Source organism: Pristis pectinata, chromosome 10, assembly GCF_009764475.1.
Source record: "Pristis pectinata isolate sPriPec2 chromosome 10, sPriPec2.1.pri, whole genome shotgun sequence".
Lineage (NCBI taxonomy): Eukaryota > Metazoa > Chordata > Chondrichthyes > Rhinopristiformes > Pristidae > Pristis > Pristis pectinata.
In genome coordinates this window covers 96,535,924-96,553,278 of record NC_067414.1, presented here as the reverse complement: position 1 = coordinate 96,553,278, position 17,355 = coordinate 96,535,924, and the positions used below count along the sequence as shown (strand labels likewise).

At 58.5% G+C, this 17,355-nt stretch overlaps 1 protein-coding gene across 1 annotated transcript in view; it reads right to left on the bottom strand.

The window, feature by feature from the left end:
* The window catches only part of LOC127575522 (calpain-2 catalytic subunit-like), a 34,743-nt gene extending 18,036 nt beyond the window's left edge, over window positions 1–16,707 (bottom strand). Inside the window, 9 exon segments of the mRNA XM_052025456.1 lie at window positions 1,670–1,758; window positions 3,290–3,360; window positions 4,325–4,470; window positions 5,782–5,955; window positions 7,751–7,833; window positions 7,836–7,886; window positions 11,692–11,810; window positions 14,482–14,551; window positions 16,264–16,707. Coding sequence (XP_051881416.1) covers window positions 1,670–1,758; window positions 3,290–3,360; window positions 4,325–4,470; window positions 5,782–5,955; window positions 7,751–7,833; window positions 7,836–7,886; window positions 11,692–11,810; window positions 14,482–14,551; window positions 16,264–16,458 — 998 coding nt within the window. The 5' untranslated portion in view covers window positions 16,459–16,707.
* Between the last annotated feature and the right edge of the window lie 648 nt (window positions 16,708–17,355).

Genomic DNA, 17,355 nt, shown 5'->3' with positions numbered 1-17,355 from the left:
CTCATCTTTACCTCTCGCTGCCTTGGTGAAGCAGCCAGCATAATCAAAGACCCCACCCACCTGGAACAGTCTCCCTTCTCCCTCTTCCATCGGGTAGAAGATACAGAGCCTGAGGGCACGTACCACCAGACTTAAGGACAGCTTCTACCCCACTGTGATAATACTATTGAACGGTTCCCTTACACAATGAGATGGACTCTGACCTCACAATCTACCTTGTTGTGACCTTGCACCTTATTGCACTGCACTTTCTCTGTAGCTGTGACACTTTACTCTGTACTGTTATTGTTTTTACCTGTACTACATCAATGCACTCTGTACTAACTCAATGTAACTGCACTGTGTAATGAATTGACCTGTACGATCGGTATGCAAGAGAGGATTTTCACTGTACCTCGGTACAAGTGACAATAATAAACCAATACCAAAAATACTGAAACGTCAACTGTCCACTTCCCCCCACGGATGCTGCCTGGCCAGCATCACAGTGTTTTTCATCTAGATGCCAGCATCAGCCGTCCTTTGTTTCTCCTTAATCCAGGCTGTATAACCGGAAAAACTGGTTCATTGATCCCCCCAAGTGTCAATAACTGTGCTGCCACCTGATCCCTTCCTCTCCAGGACTTTCAGGGATATTACACTGTCTCAGACTGAAGCCTCCTCGAGTCAGAACTGGGGAAGAGTGAAAACAAGTTGGTTTTCAGTTGCAGAGAGGTGAGGGTAGAGGGGGTAGGACAAAGGTGAGCCCAGGGTTGCTGTGGGGATAAGTTATGCAGGTCATCCTGAAGAGAGAGACGGGGGGGGGGTGGAAAGAGAGAGAGAAGAGAGAGAGCGAAAGAGAGAGAGAGAGAAAGAGAGAAGAAAGAGAGAGAAAGAGAGAGAGAGAAAGAGAGAGAGAAAGAGAGAGAGAAGAGAGAGAGAGAAAGAGAGAGAGAGAAAGAGAGAGAGAGAAAGAGAGAGAGAGAGAAGAGAGAGAGAAAGAGAGAGAGAAGAGAGAGAGACCACAGTCAAATTGAGTTTGTTATCATGTATGGTGAGGTACAGGTACAATGAAAAACTTGCTTGCAGCAGCATCACAGGCACATAGGTACAGACAGCACACAGCACAAGTCCACGGCAGTGCAAAAGACGGTCTGTTCTGTCACTGAGGTAGGGTTAGGGTTGTGCAGGTCGGTTCTAAGGTTGTAGGAATGTAGCTGTTCCTGACCCTGGGGACCTTAGGATTCTGCAGCTCAGCTCTGAGTTGAGTACGGTCAGAGGGCAAGGTTGGAGGTAGGGAACGTGTGAGGGTACGAGGTGCTGGGCTGTGGGATGGGCTGTGCTAATGGAGAGGGAGTACTGAGCCAAGACTATAGATGGACTCACAGCAGAGACGGCCGCTCCTGATCCAGACTCTCCACTAGCGGAGCACGACGAGAGGGCTTCAACCTGAAACACTAACTCTGCTCCTCTCTCCTCAGACGCTGCCCGACCAGCTGAGTGTTTCCAGCATTTATTCTCAGATATCCAGCATCTGCGGTTGTATCATTACACAGCAGGATCCAAATCCCCGATACTGAAGGTTGGTGGGGGAAAGGGGGCAGGGGTGTTGTCCACTCTCCACACACCTCCCCGATTGGACAACACACACCCCGACTGTTGCGGTTGCCGTGGTAACTGCCGGACTCACCCATCACTCCAGGCCCTGTTCCACTCCACATCGTTCCCCCAGGGGTTCCTGACTCGCACCAACTCCTCCAGCTGGTTGTGGTACTCCACCTGTCCCGGACAGAGGGCAGAGGCTTCAGGCTTCACCTGGTCACTGGCCCAGGCTGTCCGCAGAGTGATGTGGGGTGTGGGGGGGGGATGTTGGGGGGGTGACGTGGGGGACACTCCATATAAACACAGCCAAACAACTCTCTGCTTGCACTGCACCCCTCCCATGGGGAAACTCCACCCCCCACTCTCCCCCCCAACTGCCCCACCCTCTCTCCCCACCCTCCCCCCCACTCTCCCCCCCCTCCTTCCTCACCCTCCTCTCCCCCCCACTCTCCCCCCTCCTTCCTCACCCTCCCCTCTCCCCCCCACTCTCCCCCCTCCTTCCTCACCCTCCCCCCCACTCTCCCCCCTCCTTCCCACACCCTCCCTCTCCCCCCCACTCTCCCCCCTCCTTCCTCACCCTCCCCCCACTCTCCCTCACCCTCCCCTCCCCCCACTCTCCCCCCTCCTTCCCCACCCTCCCCCCCACTCTCCCCCTCCTTCCCCACCCTCCCTCTCCCCCCCACTCTCCCCCCTCCCCCCCACTCTCCCCCTCCTTCCTCACCCTCCCCTCCCCCCCACTCTCCCCCCTCCTTCCTCACCCTCCCCCCCCACTCTCCCCCTCCTTCCCCACCCTCCCCCCCCTCTCCCCCCTCCTTCCCCACCCTCCCCCCCACTCTCCCCCCTCCTTCCCCACCCTCCCTCTCCCCCCCACTCTCCCCCTCCCCCCCACTCTCCCCCTCCTTCCTCACCCTCCCCTCCCCCCACTCTCCCCCCTCCTTCCCCACCCTCCCCCACACTCTCCCCCCTCCTTCCCCACCCTCCCCCCCACTCTCCCCTTCCCCACCCTCCCCCCCCACTCTCCCCCCCTCCTTCCCCACCCTCCCTCTCCCCCCACTCTCCCCCCTCCCCCCCACTCTCCCCCCCTTCCTCACCCTCCCCTCCCCCCACTCTCCCCCCCCCTCCTTCCCCACCCCTCCCCCCCACTCTCCCCCCTCTTTCCCCACCCTCTCCCCCCCACTCTCCCCCCCTCCCCCCCACTCTCCCCCCTCCTTCCTCACCCTCCCCTCCCCCCCCACTCTCCCCCCTCCTTCCCCCACCCCTCCCCCCCACTCTCCCCCCTCCTTCCTCACCCTCCCCTCCCCCCCCACTCTCCCCCCTCCTTCCTCACCCTCCCCCTCTCCCCCCCCCCTCCACCCCACTCTCCCCCCCTCCTTCCCCACCCTCCCCTTCCCCCCCACTCTCTGCCCCCCCTCTCCCCTCCCCCCACTCTCCCCCTCCTTCCTCACCCTCCCCTCCCCCCACTCTCCCCCCTCCTTCCCCACCCCTCCCCCTCCTTCCCCATCCTCCCCTCCCTCCTTCCCCACCCTCCCTCCTCCCCCCACTCTCCCCCTCCTTCCCCACCCTCCCCTCCCCTCCCTCCTTCCCCACCCTCCCCTCTCCTCCCCCACCACTCTCCCCCCTCCACCACCCTCCCCTCTCCCCTACCACTCTCTCCTGTCCCTCCCCCCTGCTTTGGGGAGCCCCCTGGGCCCGACGGTGAGGGTGTTACCTCCTCAGCTCCTGTGACCGAGTAGGCGTGGTCATCACCAGTCCACTGGCCGTCCTTTGCTCCCCTTCTCTCTGGGTGGGAACAGACAGCAGGCATCAACGTCAGCCGTCAACGATGTCGAGGTCGGCCGGTTCATCTCCCCGGTTACCGGTGTGGGAGGTGGTACCAGTGCGGAAAGAGTCCTGGACTCAGATGACACCCCAACCTCCGGAGCTGCAGAGATGCCGATCGACATTCATGGACAACACGGCAGGGGTTGGAGTCACCCCTCACACTATGGTTGTCGTTGTTGGATATGTCCACTCCAGGAGATCCCCCAGGTCAGCGCCCTCGACCCAACCACCTGCAGCTGCTTCATCAATGACCTCCCTTCCACCGTAAGGCCAGAAGTGGGGACCTTCACTGACGATTGCACAAGGTTTAGGCAGGCACGGTAGTGTAGTGGTTAGCGTAACACTATTACAGCGCCAGCGACTCAGGTCCAATCTGGCCGCTGCCTGTAAGGAGTTTGTACGTTCTTCCCGTGTCTTGCGTGGGTTTCCTCCGGGTGCTCCGGTTTCCTCCCACATTCCAAAGACGTACGGGTTAGGAAGTTGTGGACCGTGCTATGTTGGTGCCGGAAGCGCGGCGACACTTGCGGGCTGCCCCCAGAACACTCTATGCAAAAGCTGCATTTCACTGTGTGTTTCAATGTACATGTGACTGATAAAGAAATCTCATCTCATCATTTCCAACTCTCAGCAAATGCAGCAGGACCCAGACAACATTCAGACACAGGCGAGAGGTGGGGAGTGACATTTGAGTCACAGAAACATCAGGCAATGACCACATCCGTGAGGAGACGTCGAGCTGCCACACCCTGACAGTGGACGGCGTGACCGGAGTGTCCCACCACTGATACCTTGGGGGTCACCAGAAACACAGCCCTGTGTCACAGCAGGAGATTACAGGGGGGGCGGTGTGCAACACGGGAGCGATATGGAAATCAACGGGACAGGGGCTGGGTTTGAATCTGGGCCCCGGTGAGGGCCGCACCTGGAATACCATTGCCCAGGCCTGGTCCCCCTGCAGCCTTGCGACAGCCAAGGAGCCACGGAGACTCCCTGGACTTTTGGTGGGGGGGGGGGGTGGTGACACTCCCCGAGGAGGGATCCAGCAGTCCAGGACTGTGTTCTCTGGAGCTTCGAAGAATGGGAGGTTGAAAAGTACAGAATTCGGATGGGGGCCTCGGCGGAGAAGGCGTGGAGGGTCTGGAACTGGGGTGGGGGGGGGGTTGAGATGAGAATATCTTCCCCCCACCCACCCCGACTCCCGAGGGTCTCAAGACTTTGGAATTCTCTGCCCCAGAGGCTGCGGAGTCCCCGCCACCCAGTGTATTCAACGCAGGGATTGAGAGGTTCTGTTTAAGATATAAAGGAATCAAGGGTTGTGAAGCTATTGCAGGACTGAGGTAAGGGATCAGCCACCACTTTACTGCGTGGGGGAGGAGGGCGATGGGTTGCTTTATTTCGAAGCAGTGCGCTGCAGAGGGCAGAGATTAACCCAAGGTCAGGAGCTCGTGGTCAATTCCAGGGCGCTGTTCTGACACGATCCCCCAGTGCCCCAGAGTGCAGCTAAACCAGCCCACAAGAAAGCTCACCAGTGCCTCTACTTCCTCAGGAGGCTAAAGAAATTCGGTTTGTCCCCTTTGACTCTCACCAACTTTTATCGATGCATCAGAGAAAGCATCCTATCTGGATATATCACAGCTTGGTATGGCAACTGCTCTGCCCAGGACTGCAAGAAACTGCAGAGAGTTGTGGACACAGCCCAGCGCATCACGGACACCAGTCTTCCCCTCCTTGGACTCTGTCTTTAGCTCTCGTTGTCTTGGTGAAGCAGCCAGCATAATCAAAGACCCCACCCACCCGGGTCATTCTCTCTTCCATCGGGTAGAAAATACAGGAGCCTGAGGGCACGTACCACCAGACTTAGGGACAGCTTCTACCCCACTGTGATAAGACTATTGAACAGTTCCCTTCTCCAATGAATGGACTCTGACCTCACGATCTACCTTGTTATGACCTTGCACCTTATTGCACTGCACTTTCCTCTGTAGTTTGTGACACTTTACTCTGTACTGTTATTGTTTTTACCTGTACTACATCAATGCACTCTGTACTAACTCAATGTAACTGCAGTGTGTAATGAATTGACCTGTACGATCGGTTTGCAAGACAAGTTTTTCACTGTATCTCGGTACAAGTGACAATAATAAACCAATACCAGGACCTCCCGAACCCCCATCTCTCCCGTTGACGTCCCGATGACCTGGGCTTTATTGCACTGTGGGATCTTGCTGTGTGGGCGCGGCCTGCCCCCCCCCCCCCCCCCACCTCTGTATGGACGCACCGCTGACCGTTGCGGGTGCAGGGAAGGGGAGGGGGAGGGGGATGAGCGTGGCAGAAATCCCCCCGGGGCTCAGGCCTGGGGAGGAAGAGGCAGCGCCTCACCATGACGATGTACTGCAGCCCACAAAGGAACCGAGGCTGATGGCCGTCCTCAGCATCTTCCAGAGATCTGGGGGTGGGCTCTTCAGTAAAATCTCCAACTTAATCCCCCCGCTGAAGTCCACCATGGCCTCTGCAATCTGTCCCATGTGCAGGTCTCCATAGGAACCATACAGCCTGTATTTTTAATTAATATATAAACATTATTAGCTAAAAGCACTACAAGAGGACAGCCAGTGTCAAAATACTACAACTAATACAAAAATGAGAAGAAAACAAACTAAGCATCTACAGAACTACGGCAATAATGCTAACTAACACCCGCTGAACGCACACGCAACACTTCAGAGGAGAATCACATTTTCCCGCCCCACGACACATGTGATCCCCTGAGGGGCCCACCAGGCGCAGAACTCAAACCAGGGTGCCCGCGGTATACCGTGTGCTCCCTCTCCAAGGGCACCCGGGCGCGGACAGAAGCCGGGAGGACAGGGCGGGCAGGCAGACCGGTCTGGAACCCTGGGCCGCCTGCCGCCGGGATCCGTGGATGGCCAGCTTGGCCAGGCCCCAGGAGAAGACCCACCAGGAGATCCCCGGCGTGATCTGCCCCCATGCCGCACCGGGCCACATAGACCAGCAGCATCGGGCTGAAGTGCAGCCAGACCATACAGCCTGTGACACACAATGACGCCAGGGTTGTTGTGATCACCACCAGCCAGGGGTTGCACCATGGCACAGCGGGCAGAGCCGCCGTCTCAGGGCACCAGAGACCCGGGTTCGATCCTGACCTTGGGTGGTGTGTGTGTGTGTGTGTGTGTGTGTGTGTGTGTGTGTGTGTGTGTCCTGTCTGTGTGTCTGTGTGTGTGTGTGTGTGTGTGTTTCTCCCCGTGAGCACAAGGGCTCCCCCCCAACCACCAGGTACTCCGGTTCCCCCCACGTCCCAATGACGTGCGGGGTCGGTGGGTTAATTGGCCGCTGTAAGTTGCCCCTGGTGTGAGGGTGAGGGGTGGGATCTGGGGGAGTTGATGGGAACGTGGGGAGAATAAAATGGGATTAGTGTAAATGGGAATGTTTAAAGGGGATGTGTTTTCTCCCCACACAGAGAGCGGTGGGTGCCTGGAACGGGCTGCCAGGGGTGGGGGTGGAGGCAGATACGATAGAGGGGTTTGAGAGGCCTGTTAGACAGACACATGAATATGCAGGGCATGGAGGGATCTGGATCATGTGCAGACAGAAGAGATTTAGTTTAATTCAGCATCGTGTTCGGCACAGACATTGTGGGCCGAAGGGCCTGTCTCTGTGCTGTACCAGGGCTTAAACAGACTGCTGACGGGGTCAACAGTGAACACACTGAGAAAACAGCCATGGATTCGAGTGTCTGGGAACTTGGTTCCCCGAGGAACCTCATCCTGGAAATTCCCCTTGGATGTGGGCAAGGGAATCGCAGGCCAATGAGTGGACTTGGGGGCAGATTCCAGTCACTCCTTGAGGGAATTCTCCACATTTTAGGGTGTGGTGTTTGTACTCGGATGTGTGGAAGGGGCTGGGGGGGGTGGGGATGTGGATTTGGATCGGGAGACTGGGAATATTGGGTGTAATGGTAACCAGGCCCATCAGGGTCAGGGTGGGAATCAGACAAGAAGCCAGCAGGGAGTGACCCTCTGTGGGAAGGTCCGTCGACGGTCCGAGAGGTTACCAAAGAGACGGGTTTTAACGTTGGATCCAGGGATGGGGCCAGTCAGTGGGTCTCAGCAGTAGATTGTCGAGTGACCCTCCCACCACCCCAGCGACCCCTCCCAAAACCCTCCAGATCCCTCCCCAACACCCCAGCCACTCATCCCCCACTGCCCAGTGATCCCTCCCCCACTGGTCAGTGGACCCCTCCCACCGCCCCAGCCACCCTTTCCAACACCCTCCAGACCCCTCCCCAACACCCCAGCAACCCCTCCCTCCACAGCGACCCCTCCCTTACTTGGCGTAGGCCTTTTCCAGGAGGGCACACCAGAACTCGTTCTCCTCACATGACCTGACGAAGATCAGCTGGTTCCTGGCGTTGGTGGGAGACGGTCGTCAACCACAACGTCCACCCAGTCACCGAAGTACCAGAACTGGAAGGAGAGCGGAGGTCACTCACCAGGAGGGGGTGGAGGAGGGGGAGAGGGGGGTAGGGGAGGAGGGAGGGAAGGGTGGAGGGGGGTAGGGGGTGGTGGAGGGAGAGCGGGAGCGGGAGGAGGGAGGGAGGGGGTAGGGGGTGGGGTGAGGACGGAGGGAGGGGGAATGGGGTGTTTGGAAGGATACCCCCCTACACACCCCCCCCCGACAGGGTGCCTGGGGGACAGTCACACCCCCCACCAACCCGTGCCCCCACAGGGCAGCACCCCTCCCCCTCCCTTCCACCCCCAGTGTGGGCATGAACTCAGCACCACCCCCCCCCCCCGCCCCGCCGCCTGTCAGTCTGCCCCTCAGGGTACAGGGCGTCACCCACCCGCCCCCCCACCACTGCACCTCCTCCACACATCCAGCCCCCGCCCCGTGCAGCGAGACAGGACAGGGTCGCGGAGTCACCACACGGGACCGCTGGGGAAGCTCTGCGGGTCTCCACATCGACTGTCCGCTTCCCTCCACACATCCTGCCCCACCTGCCGAGACCCTCCAGCACCTTGTGTGGGTCCGACACAACACTGGCGGCCCCGCGGGATCTTGCTGTGCTGGCCTCCCCCCATCACACAGGACAGGCGTGCCCTCACCCCCCCAAAACTGTGTGGCAGGAGCTCAAGGTCTCCCGTTTTGCTTCAGTTCCCAGGTTACTTTTTCCCAGGGTGACGATGGCTAACATGAGGGGACATAATTTTAGGTGACTGGAGGAAGGTATAAGGGGGATGTCAGGGGTACAGTTCTTTTTACACAGAGAGTGGTGGGTGCGAGGAACACACTGTCGGCAGAGGTCGTCGAGGGCGGATACATTAGGGACATTTAAGAGACTCTTAGACACATGAATGATAGAGAAATGGAGGGCTATGTGGGAGGGAAGGGTTAGATAGATCTTAGAGCAGGATAAAATGTCGGCACAACATTGTGGGCCGAAGGGCCTGTACTGTGCCGTAAAGTCCTATGTTCTATGTACCTGGGATAGCCTTTGGCAGAGGAGAAATGGGAGAGGAGGCCATTCAGTCCACCGAGTGCGTGCTGGACCCTTCCACGAGCAACTGAGTGAAGCTCGGAGGCACCCAGGCACAGATCACAAAAAATTTGACAGCAGGTCCAACAGGTAGTTTAGGAAGGTAACGGGTAATTTGACCTTTACTGTGAAAGGGTGGAGCTTAGAAATCGGGAAGTATTGTACAGTGTGTTGGTGAGGCCATACTCGGAGCACAGAGTTGGCCCCCTCGTCTCAGAACCAATGCAGCATCTTTGGAGGCAGTCCAACTGAGATTCACCAGGCTAATTCCTGGGATGACAGGATGGTCCTCACCTTAAACCTACACCCTCTCGTTTTAGGCTCCCCTACCCTGGGTACAGGACTGGGACCAACCACTTTATCTATGACCTTTCCATCCTTCCTATAGCTGGGCGACCAGAACTGCCCACAGCACTCCGAGTACAGTCTCCCCAGTGGCTTGTACAGTTCCTCCTCTACCCAACCTAGGACTCCCAATGTCATGGCATATGCCATATATTTTGTATGTAGATATATATTTCTGTATACACAGGTAGCTCTATTCTATAATCATTGTTTCCATAACAACCAACCCAAATTTTTCACCTTTGACCATGTGTTTGACAGCTGACTAATTCCAACTGCTGGGGCAACGGCTTATTGAAACCACAAAATCGTTCGACAAAAGCGTGTGTTGGGAACAGCAAATTGAAGCTATTCATGGTCACAAAGTGTGAGGGAACAGACTCAGATCTCTGCTTGTTTTCTCTCAAACTGAGGAGAATCCAGCCCTTAAGGTAAATAATCAAACCCTATCTTAATGCAATTTGTCAAGGCAGCTATTCACCTCCAATCATCACGAAGGGAGCAGGTTTGTTCTGTTGCTCAGCCCAGTCATTCAACAACACAAGGAAGCAGGAGCAGGCCACTCGGTCCCTCAAACCTACCCCACTGTTCAATATGATCATGGCTGATCAACACTGGCCTCAAACTCCTCTCCTCTGCCAGTTCCTCAATTCCTCAATCATTCAAATATTTACCTACTTCCACTTTAAATATATCCAATGACCCAGTCTCCACCACCCCTTGGGGGCAGAGAATTCATAGAATCATATCACAGAACAGTACAGCACACAATGTTGTGCTGACCTTTAAACCTTGCCTAAGACGATCTAACCCCTTCCTCCCACATATCCCTCTATTTTAAATTCCTCCATATGCTTATCTAGCAATCCAGAGAGTCACTACCCTCTGAGAGACATGTCTACACATCTCAGTTTTAAATGATCAGCCCGTTATCCTGTAACCACGTCCACCTCTCCCACTGGTGGGAGCACCTCAACATCTATATCTCAATAAGGTCACCTCCCCCCCCCCCCCCCCCAACAACACCCCATTCTTCTAAACTCCAAGCAATGCAGGCCCGGACTGCCCATCGTCTCCTGATGGGGCAGGTCAGATCTCCCCCACGACACTCCTCGATTCCCCTTTCGTCCACCTATCAACCAGCTACCGTTCCCTGGAAGGTGTGGGCCGCCCTGGAACCGCACACACCCAAGCACGGTGGGGGGGGGGGGGGGGGGTGGGGAAGGAGGGGAGTGAGATTACAAGGAACAGGATCAGGCCATTCAGCCCCTCGAGTCCGCTCTGACATTCAGTACAATCGTGGTGACCCACCTCTCCTCATCCACTCTCCCCTTTTCCCTTGGAAAATATTCCTGCTTCAGCTTTCTGGGGTGATTTCCAAGCATTCACTGTCCTTTGGGAGAAGAAATTCTTCCTCACAGTCTTCCCTGGACGCTCCCCTGATTCTGAGACAAAGCCCTCTGGTCCCAGACCGTCCGGTAAGGGGTGACACCGGTACGTACGGAGACACGAGAGACTTCCAGGAGCTGGGAGCTGGAGCAGGCAGGTTGGGGTAGGGGAGACCCCACACAGCGCCGAGAGCCTGGGAGGTGGCCGAGTTAACGATGCTCTGCGGAGGTCAGGACCACACGGAACCACTGGCTGAAAGGGTGGAACCGGACGAAGAAGAATCCCGGACTCTGGCATGTTTGGGAGAGTGAGGGCCTGCAGCTGTGGGAGGGGAAGAACATACCCTGGCTGGCCCCCACCTTAAAACTCTCCATATATCCAAAACTCTGTCCCCGCGGCCCTGAACTCACGACCCTGACCCCGCAGCCCTGACCCCGCGACCCTGACCCAGTGACCCTGGCCCCGCAGCCCTGACCCAATGATCCTGGCCCCGCGACCCTGACCCCATGACCCTGACTATGTGGCCCTGACCCCGCAAACCCTGACCCAATGACCCTGGCTCCACGACCCCATGACCCTGACTATGTGGTCCTGAACTTGTGACCCTGACCCCATGACCCTGACTATGCGGCCCTGGCCCCGCGGCCCTGACCCCGCAACACTGACCCAGCGACCCTGACCCCAACGAGTACAGACCTGATCCGTCCTACCTTTCCCAGTAGGACTGACCTCCCCACCCAAGGTGACCCTGTTCCACCCGCCTGGTGCCGTGTCACCGGTGGCAACCCCGGTGCTGTGAGGGGCGGAGTCGCTGGCGGGGGCAGATGGGGGTGTTAACCACAGACCGCCCCTGGGGGGCACTGACTGCAGCAGGAACCCTGGACTTTGGTTCGCCCGGTTCCATTGAGCATGGTGTCGGCCCAGAGACACGTCCCTGATGTCAGTCAGAGGGCCGATCAGCAAGGGGTTTGCAGGGGCATCACATTAAGGTTGGTGCTGACCCGGAAATGGAAGATGCCGCAGTAATTCCTGTGGAAGTCCTGGTCCGGGGGAACGACGTGGTCGAACAGCTCCTGCTGCATGGTGAGCGAGGCCAAGGCAGCCAGGAACCAGCAGTCTCCTGGGGGGGGAAACAAGGATACATGGGGTCAGAACCAGTGGCAGCAGGGAGGGCCTGTCCCAGAGTGGGAACGGACATCACATCGTCCCCACACACAGCAGGGGGACTGTCCCAGAGTGGGGATGGACATCACATCGTCCTCACACACAGCAGGGGGACTGTCCCCAGAGTGGGGATGGACATCACATCGTCCCCACACACAGCAGGGGGGACTGTCCCAGAGTGGGGACGGACAGCACATCGTCCCCACACACAGCAGGGGGACTGTCCCAGAGTGGGGACGGACATCACATCGTCCCCACACACAGCAGGGGGACTGTCCCAGAGTGGGAACGGACATCACATCGTCCTCACACACAGCAGGGGGACTGTCCCAGAGTGGGGACGGACAGCACATCGTCCCCACACACAGCAGGGGGACTGTCCCAGAGTGGGGATGGACATCACATCGTCCCCACACACAGCAGGGGGACTGTCCCAGAGTGGGAACGGACATCACATCGTCCTCACACACAGCAGGGGGACTGTCCCAGAGTGGGGACGGACAGCACATCGTCCCCGAGTGGGGACGGACATCACATCGTCCCCACACACAGCAGGGGGACTGTCCCAGAGTGGGGACGGACAGCACATCGTCCCCACACACAGCAGGGGGACTGTCCCAGAGTGGGAACGGACATCACATCGTCCCCACACACAGAAGGGGGACTGTCCCAGAGTGGGGATGGACATCACATCGTCCTCACACACAGCAGGGGGACTGTCCCAGAGTGGGGACGGACATCACATCGTCCTCACACACAGCAGGAGGGGGTCTGTCCCAGAGTGGGGATGGACATCACATCGTCCCCACACACAGCAGGGGGACTGTCCCAGAGTGGGGATGGACATCACATCGTCCCCACACACAGCAGGGGGACTGTCCCAGAGTGGGAACGGACATCACATCGTCCTCACACACAGCAGGGGGACTGTCCCAGAGTGGGAACGGACATCACATCGTCCTCACACACAGCAGGGGGACTGTCCCAGAGTGGGGACGGACAGCACATCGTCCCCACACACAGCAGGGGGGACTGTCCCAGAGTGGGGACGGACAGCACATCGTCCCCCACACACAGCAGGGGGACTGTCCCAGAGTGGGGACGGACATCACATCGTCCCCACACACAGCAGGGGGACTGTCCCAGAGTGGGGACGGACAGCACATCGTCCCCACACACAGCAGGGGGACTGTCCCAGAGTGGGGACGGACATCACATCGTCCTCACACACAGCAGGGGGACTGTCCCAGAGTGGGGATGGACATCACATCGTCCCCACACACAGCAGGGGGACTGTCCCAGAGTGGGAACAGACATCACATCGTCCCCACACACAGCAGGGGGGACTGTCCCAGAGTGGGAACGGACATCACATCGTCCTCACACACAGCAGGAGGGGGTCTGTCCAGAGTGGGAACAGACATCACATTGTCCCCACACACAGCAGGAGGGGGTCTGTCCCAGAGTGGGGATGGACATCACATCGTCCCCACACACAGCAGGGGGACTGTCCCAGAGTGGGGATGGACATCACATCGTCCCCACACACAGCAGGGGGACTGTCCCAGAGTGGGGATGGACATCACATCGTCCCCACACACAGCAGGGGGACTGTCCCAGAGTGGGAACGGACATCACATCGTCCTCACACACAGCAGGAGGGGGTCTGTCCCAGAGTGGGGATGGACATCACATCGTCCCCACACACAGCAGGAGGGGGTCTGTCCCAGAGTGGGAACGGACATCACATCGTCCTCACACACAGCAGGAGGGGGTCTGTCCCAGAGTGGGGACGGACATCACATCGTCCTCACACACAGCAGGAGGGGGTCTGTCCCAGAGTGGGGACGGACATCACATCGTCCTCACACACAGCAGGAGGGGGTCTGTCCCAGAGTGGGGATGGACATCACATCGTCCCCACACACAGCAGGGGGACTGTCCCAGAGTGGGGATGGACATCACATCGTCCCCACACACAGCAGGGGGACTGTCCCAGAGTGGGAACGGACATCACATCGTCCTCACACACAGCAGGGGGACTGTCCCAGAGTGGGAACGGACATCACATCGTCCTCACACACAGCAGGAGGGGGTCTGTCCCAGAGTGGGAACAGACATCACATTGTCCCCACACACAGCAGGAGGGGGTCTGTCCCAGAGTGGGGATGGACATCACATCGTCCCCACACACAGCAGGGGGACTGTCCCAGAGTGGGAACGGACAGGTTGCAACACAGGTTATATTGTCCTCGCAGAGCTCAAAGTGGGTCCTGGGGTTATAATGCTGGGTAAGACCTGGGTTATACAGTAGATGAGTTTGTATTATAGTACATGGGAGGTCTTGGTAACAAGGTAGGTCATTATGTTGGGGAGAGGTTTGGGTTCTTATGTGGGGGAAAGGTTTGGGTTGTAAGTTAATGGAGGTCGGGTTATAAGGTAAGGGAGTTCGGGTTGTGTTGTGGGGGTTGTGGTGTGGGTGGGGCTGTGTTATAACCCGGGGAAGCTCTAGGTTATAAGGTAAGGGAGTTCGGGTTGTGGTGTGGGGGGTCATGGTGTTCATGGGCGCTGTGTTGTAACCCGGGGAAGCTCCGTGTCCCTGTTACTGAACCATGATGGGAACTTACCCACATTTCCTTGGCACACATCGAAGCGACTGACTCCTTTCACAAAGAACTGGGGGTTCCGAAGGATTTCCTGGAAGGAGAGCAGAGGTTCAGTTTTTGGAGTGAAGGTGCAAGATGACAAAAAATGTCTCGGTGACCTTCTGTTGGGATTTCCAGTGTTCGTTTAATATGGAACAAGCTGCCAGAGGAAGTGCACAATCTACCTTGTTGTGACCTTGCAACTTATTGCACTGCACTTTCTCTGTAGCTGTGACACTTTACTCTGTACTGTTATTGTTTTTACCTGAACTACCTCAATGCACTCTGTACTAACTCAATGTAACTGCAGTGTGTAATGAATTGACCTGTACGATCGGTTTGCAAGACAAGTTTTTCACTGTACCTCGGTACAAGTGACAATAATAAACCAATCCCAATAGATGCCAGTATGTAACAACACTTAAGAGACAGTTGGACAGGTACACAGACAAGGAAAGGTTTAGAGGGATACGGGCCAAACGCGGGCAGATGTGGCTTTCTCCCTGATGGAAGTTTCCAACATCCACCACAGCAAACATTCTGCTGGAGGAACTCAGTGGGTTGAGCAGCATCTGTGTGGACGGGGACAGAGGGCGAGGGAAGGTTGAAACCCTGCTACTGGAGAGTGTGGGGACCCTCCACTTTCTGCTGGGACAGATCCCGATGTAGCAGTTCCTCCAGGGGATTGTGTGTTGCTCCAGATTCCAGCATCTGCAATCTCCTGTGTCTCCCACATCTACTTCCTGGTGATCGGGACTTCCCACCAAACCTCTCCTTTCAGGCCTACCCCTCCTCCCGCCAAGCAGGCAAACAAACCCTCCTTCCACCTCTTTCTGGGTCACCAGCACTTCCTCCAGTCCGTCCTCTGGACAAGGAGGGACCAGACACACAGATAGGGTGACCACATTGAGGGACACCTGCACCCAGTCCACAGGACTCACCCGGGTCTCTCCGTTGCCTGTCCCTTTAATTCTCCATCCCGCTCCCACTGTGACCTCTCGGCCCGTCACCCCAGTACTGTTCCTGTGATGCTCAGCGTCAGCGTGAATTCCTGCGGGTTAATTTCAGCCCAGGAATACCGAGCTCGGACCCGCCCATCCGGAATCGATCCCCGGGTACCGGACTCCATTCCACCCCCCCCCACCCCGGTGTGACGGACCCTTGTTCTCCGGTGTCCCGGGCTCCATTCCCCGGATCCCGGACTCTTATCCCTGGTTTCCCCCGGGTCCCGAACGGTCCCCCAGATTCCGGTGTTCGCTGAGTCCCGCGTTCCATCCCCCGGGTTGCGGGCTCCGTGCTCCGTGCTCGACCAGCGGGTTCCGGAATCGACCCCTCGTCACCCCCTCCTTCCCCCCCCCCCCCCCCCCCGCTTTCCCAGATCCCGGACTCGGATCCCCGGTTCCGGACACTTGTCTCCCGGGTCCCAGACTCTTGTTCCCGGTGCCACCCCCCCCCCTCCCCCACGGTTCCGTAGACCCTCCCCGGTTCAAGACACGACCCCCGGGTTCCGGACTCTTCTCCCCCGGGTTACGGACACGACCCCCCGGTTCCGGGCTCTTAGCCCCCAACGGTTCCGTAGATCATCCCCCGGGCTCCGGACCCATCCCCCGGGCTCCGGACCCATCCCCCGGGTTCCGGACCCATCCCCCGGGCTCCGGACCCATCCCCCGGGCTCCGGACCCATCCCCCGGGTTCCGGACCCATCCCCCGGGCTCCGGACCCATCCCCCGGGCTCCGGACCCACACCGCCGCCAGCTCACTCACATGAGGTCTCCTCCAGAAGGCCACCCGCTCCTTGACGTTCCCCAGCGACGACCCGGCGGCCGGGAAGAGCGGGTCCTCGAACAGGCAGCCGCTGCGGAGGCAGCTCGCCGCCAGCGCCCGGTGCTGCTGCCTCCGGAACGGGCGCGGGTTGCGGCGGCTCCCCTCCCTCTCCGCGGGATCCCTCAGCGTCTCCATCCGTCCCGGCGGGTCGGGCAGCGTCTGCGGAGGCGGATCAACGGTCGGCGACCCCCCTCCCCCCGGGCCGAGAGACTTCAGCGGGACTGGAGAGGAGGAGGGCAGGAGCCGGAATAAAGCAGGAGGGGGAAGGGGAGGAGCGCAGGCTGGCAGGTGAGAGGTGGGTCCAGGTGAGAGGTGGGTCCAGGTGAGAGGTGGGTCCAGGTGGGTCCTGGTGAGAGGTGCGTCCAGGTGATCGGTGCAGGTGGGTCCAGGTGAGAGGTGGGTCCAGGTGAGAGGTGAGTCCAGGTGAGAGGTGGGTCCAGGTGAGAGGTGGGTCCAGGTGATCGGTGCAGGTGGGTCCAGGTGAGAGGTGGGTCCAGGTGAGAGGTGGGTCCAGGTGGGTCCAGGTGAGAGGTGGGTCCAGGTGAGAGGTGGGTCCAGGTGGGTCCAGGTGAGAGGTGGGTCCAGGTGAGAGGGGGAAGGTCGGTGGGTGGGGGAGAGGGGGAAGTGGGAATGTTGCGAGAAGCTGGGAGGTGAGAGGTGGAAGAGGCCGAGGGCTGAAGAAGAAGGAATCCGGTAGGAGAGGGCAGTGGACCGTGGAATAAAGGATGGGGGAGGGGAATGGATGGGCAGGTCACGAGGGCGGGGGGGGGGAAGAGGAAGGGGGAAGGGGCCACAGGAATGAGGGAACACAAAGGGGGGGGGGGAGGAAAACAGAGAGGGGGGGGTACATGGGTCGATGTTGAGGCCGTCAGGTTGGAGACTCCCAAGGAGGAATATGAGGTGTTGTTCCTCCAGCCTGGGTCTGGAGAGGAGTACAGGAGGCCATGGATGGACAGGTCAGTGTGGGAGTGGGATGTGGGATTGAAGTTGGTGGCCACCGGGAGGTCCTGGCTGTTGCGGCAGACGGAGTGA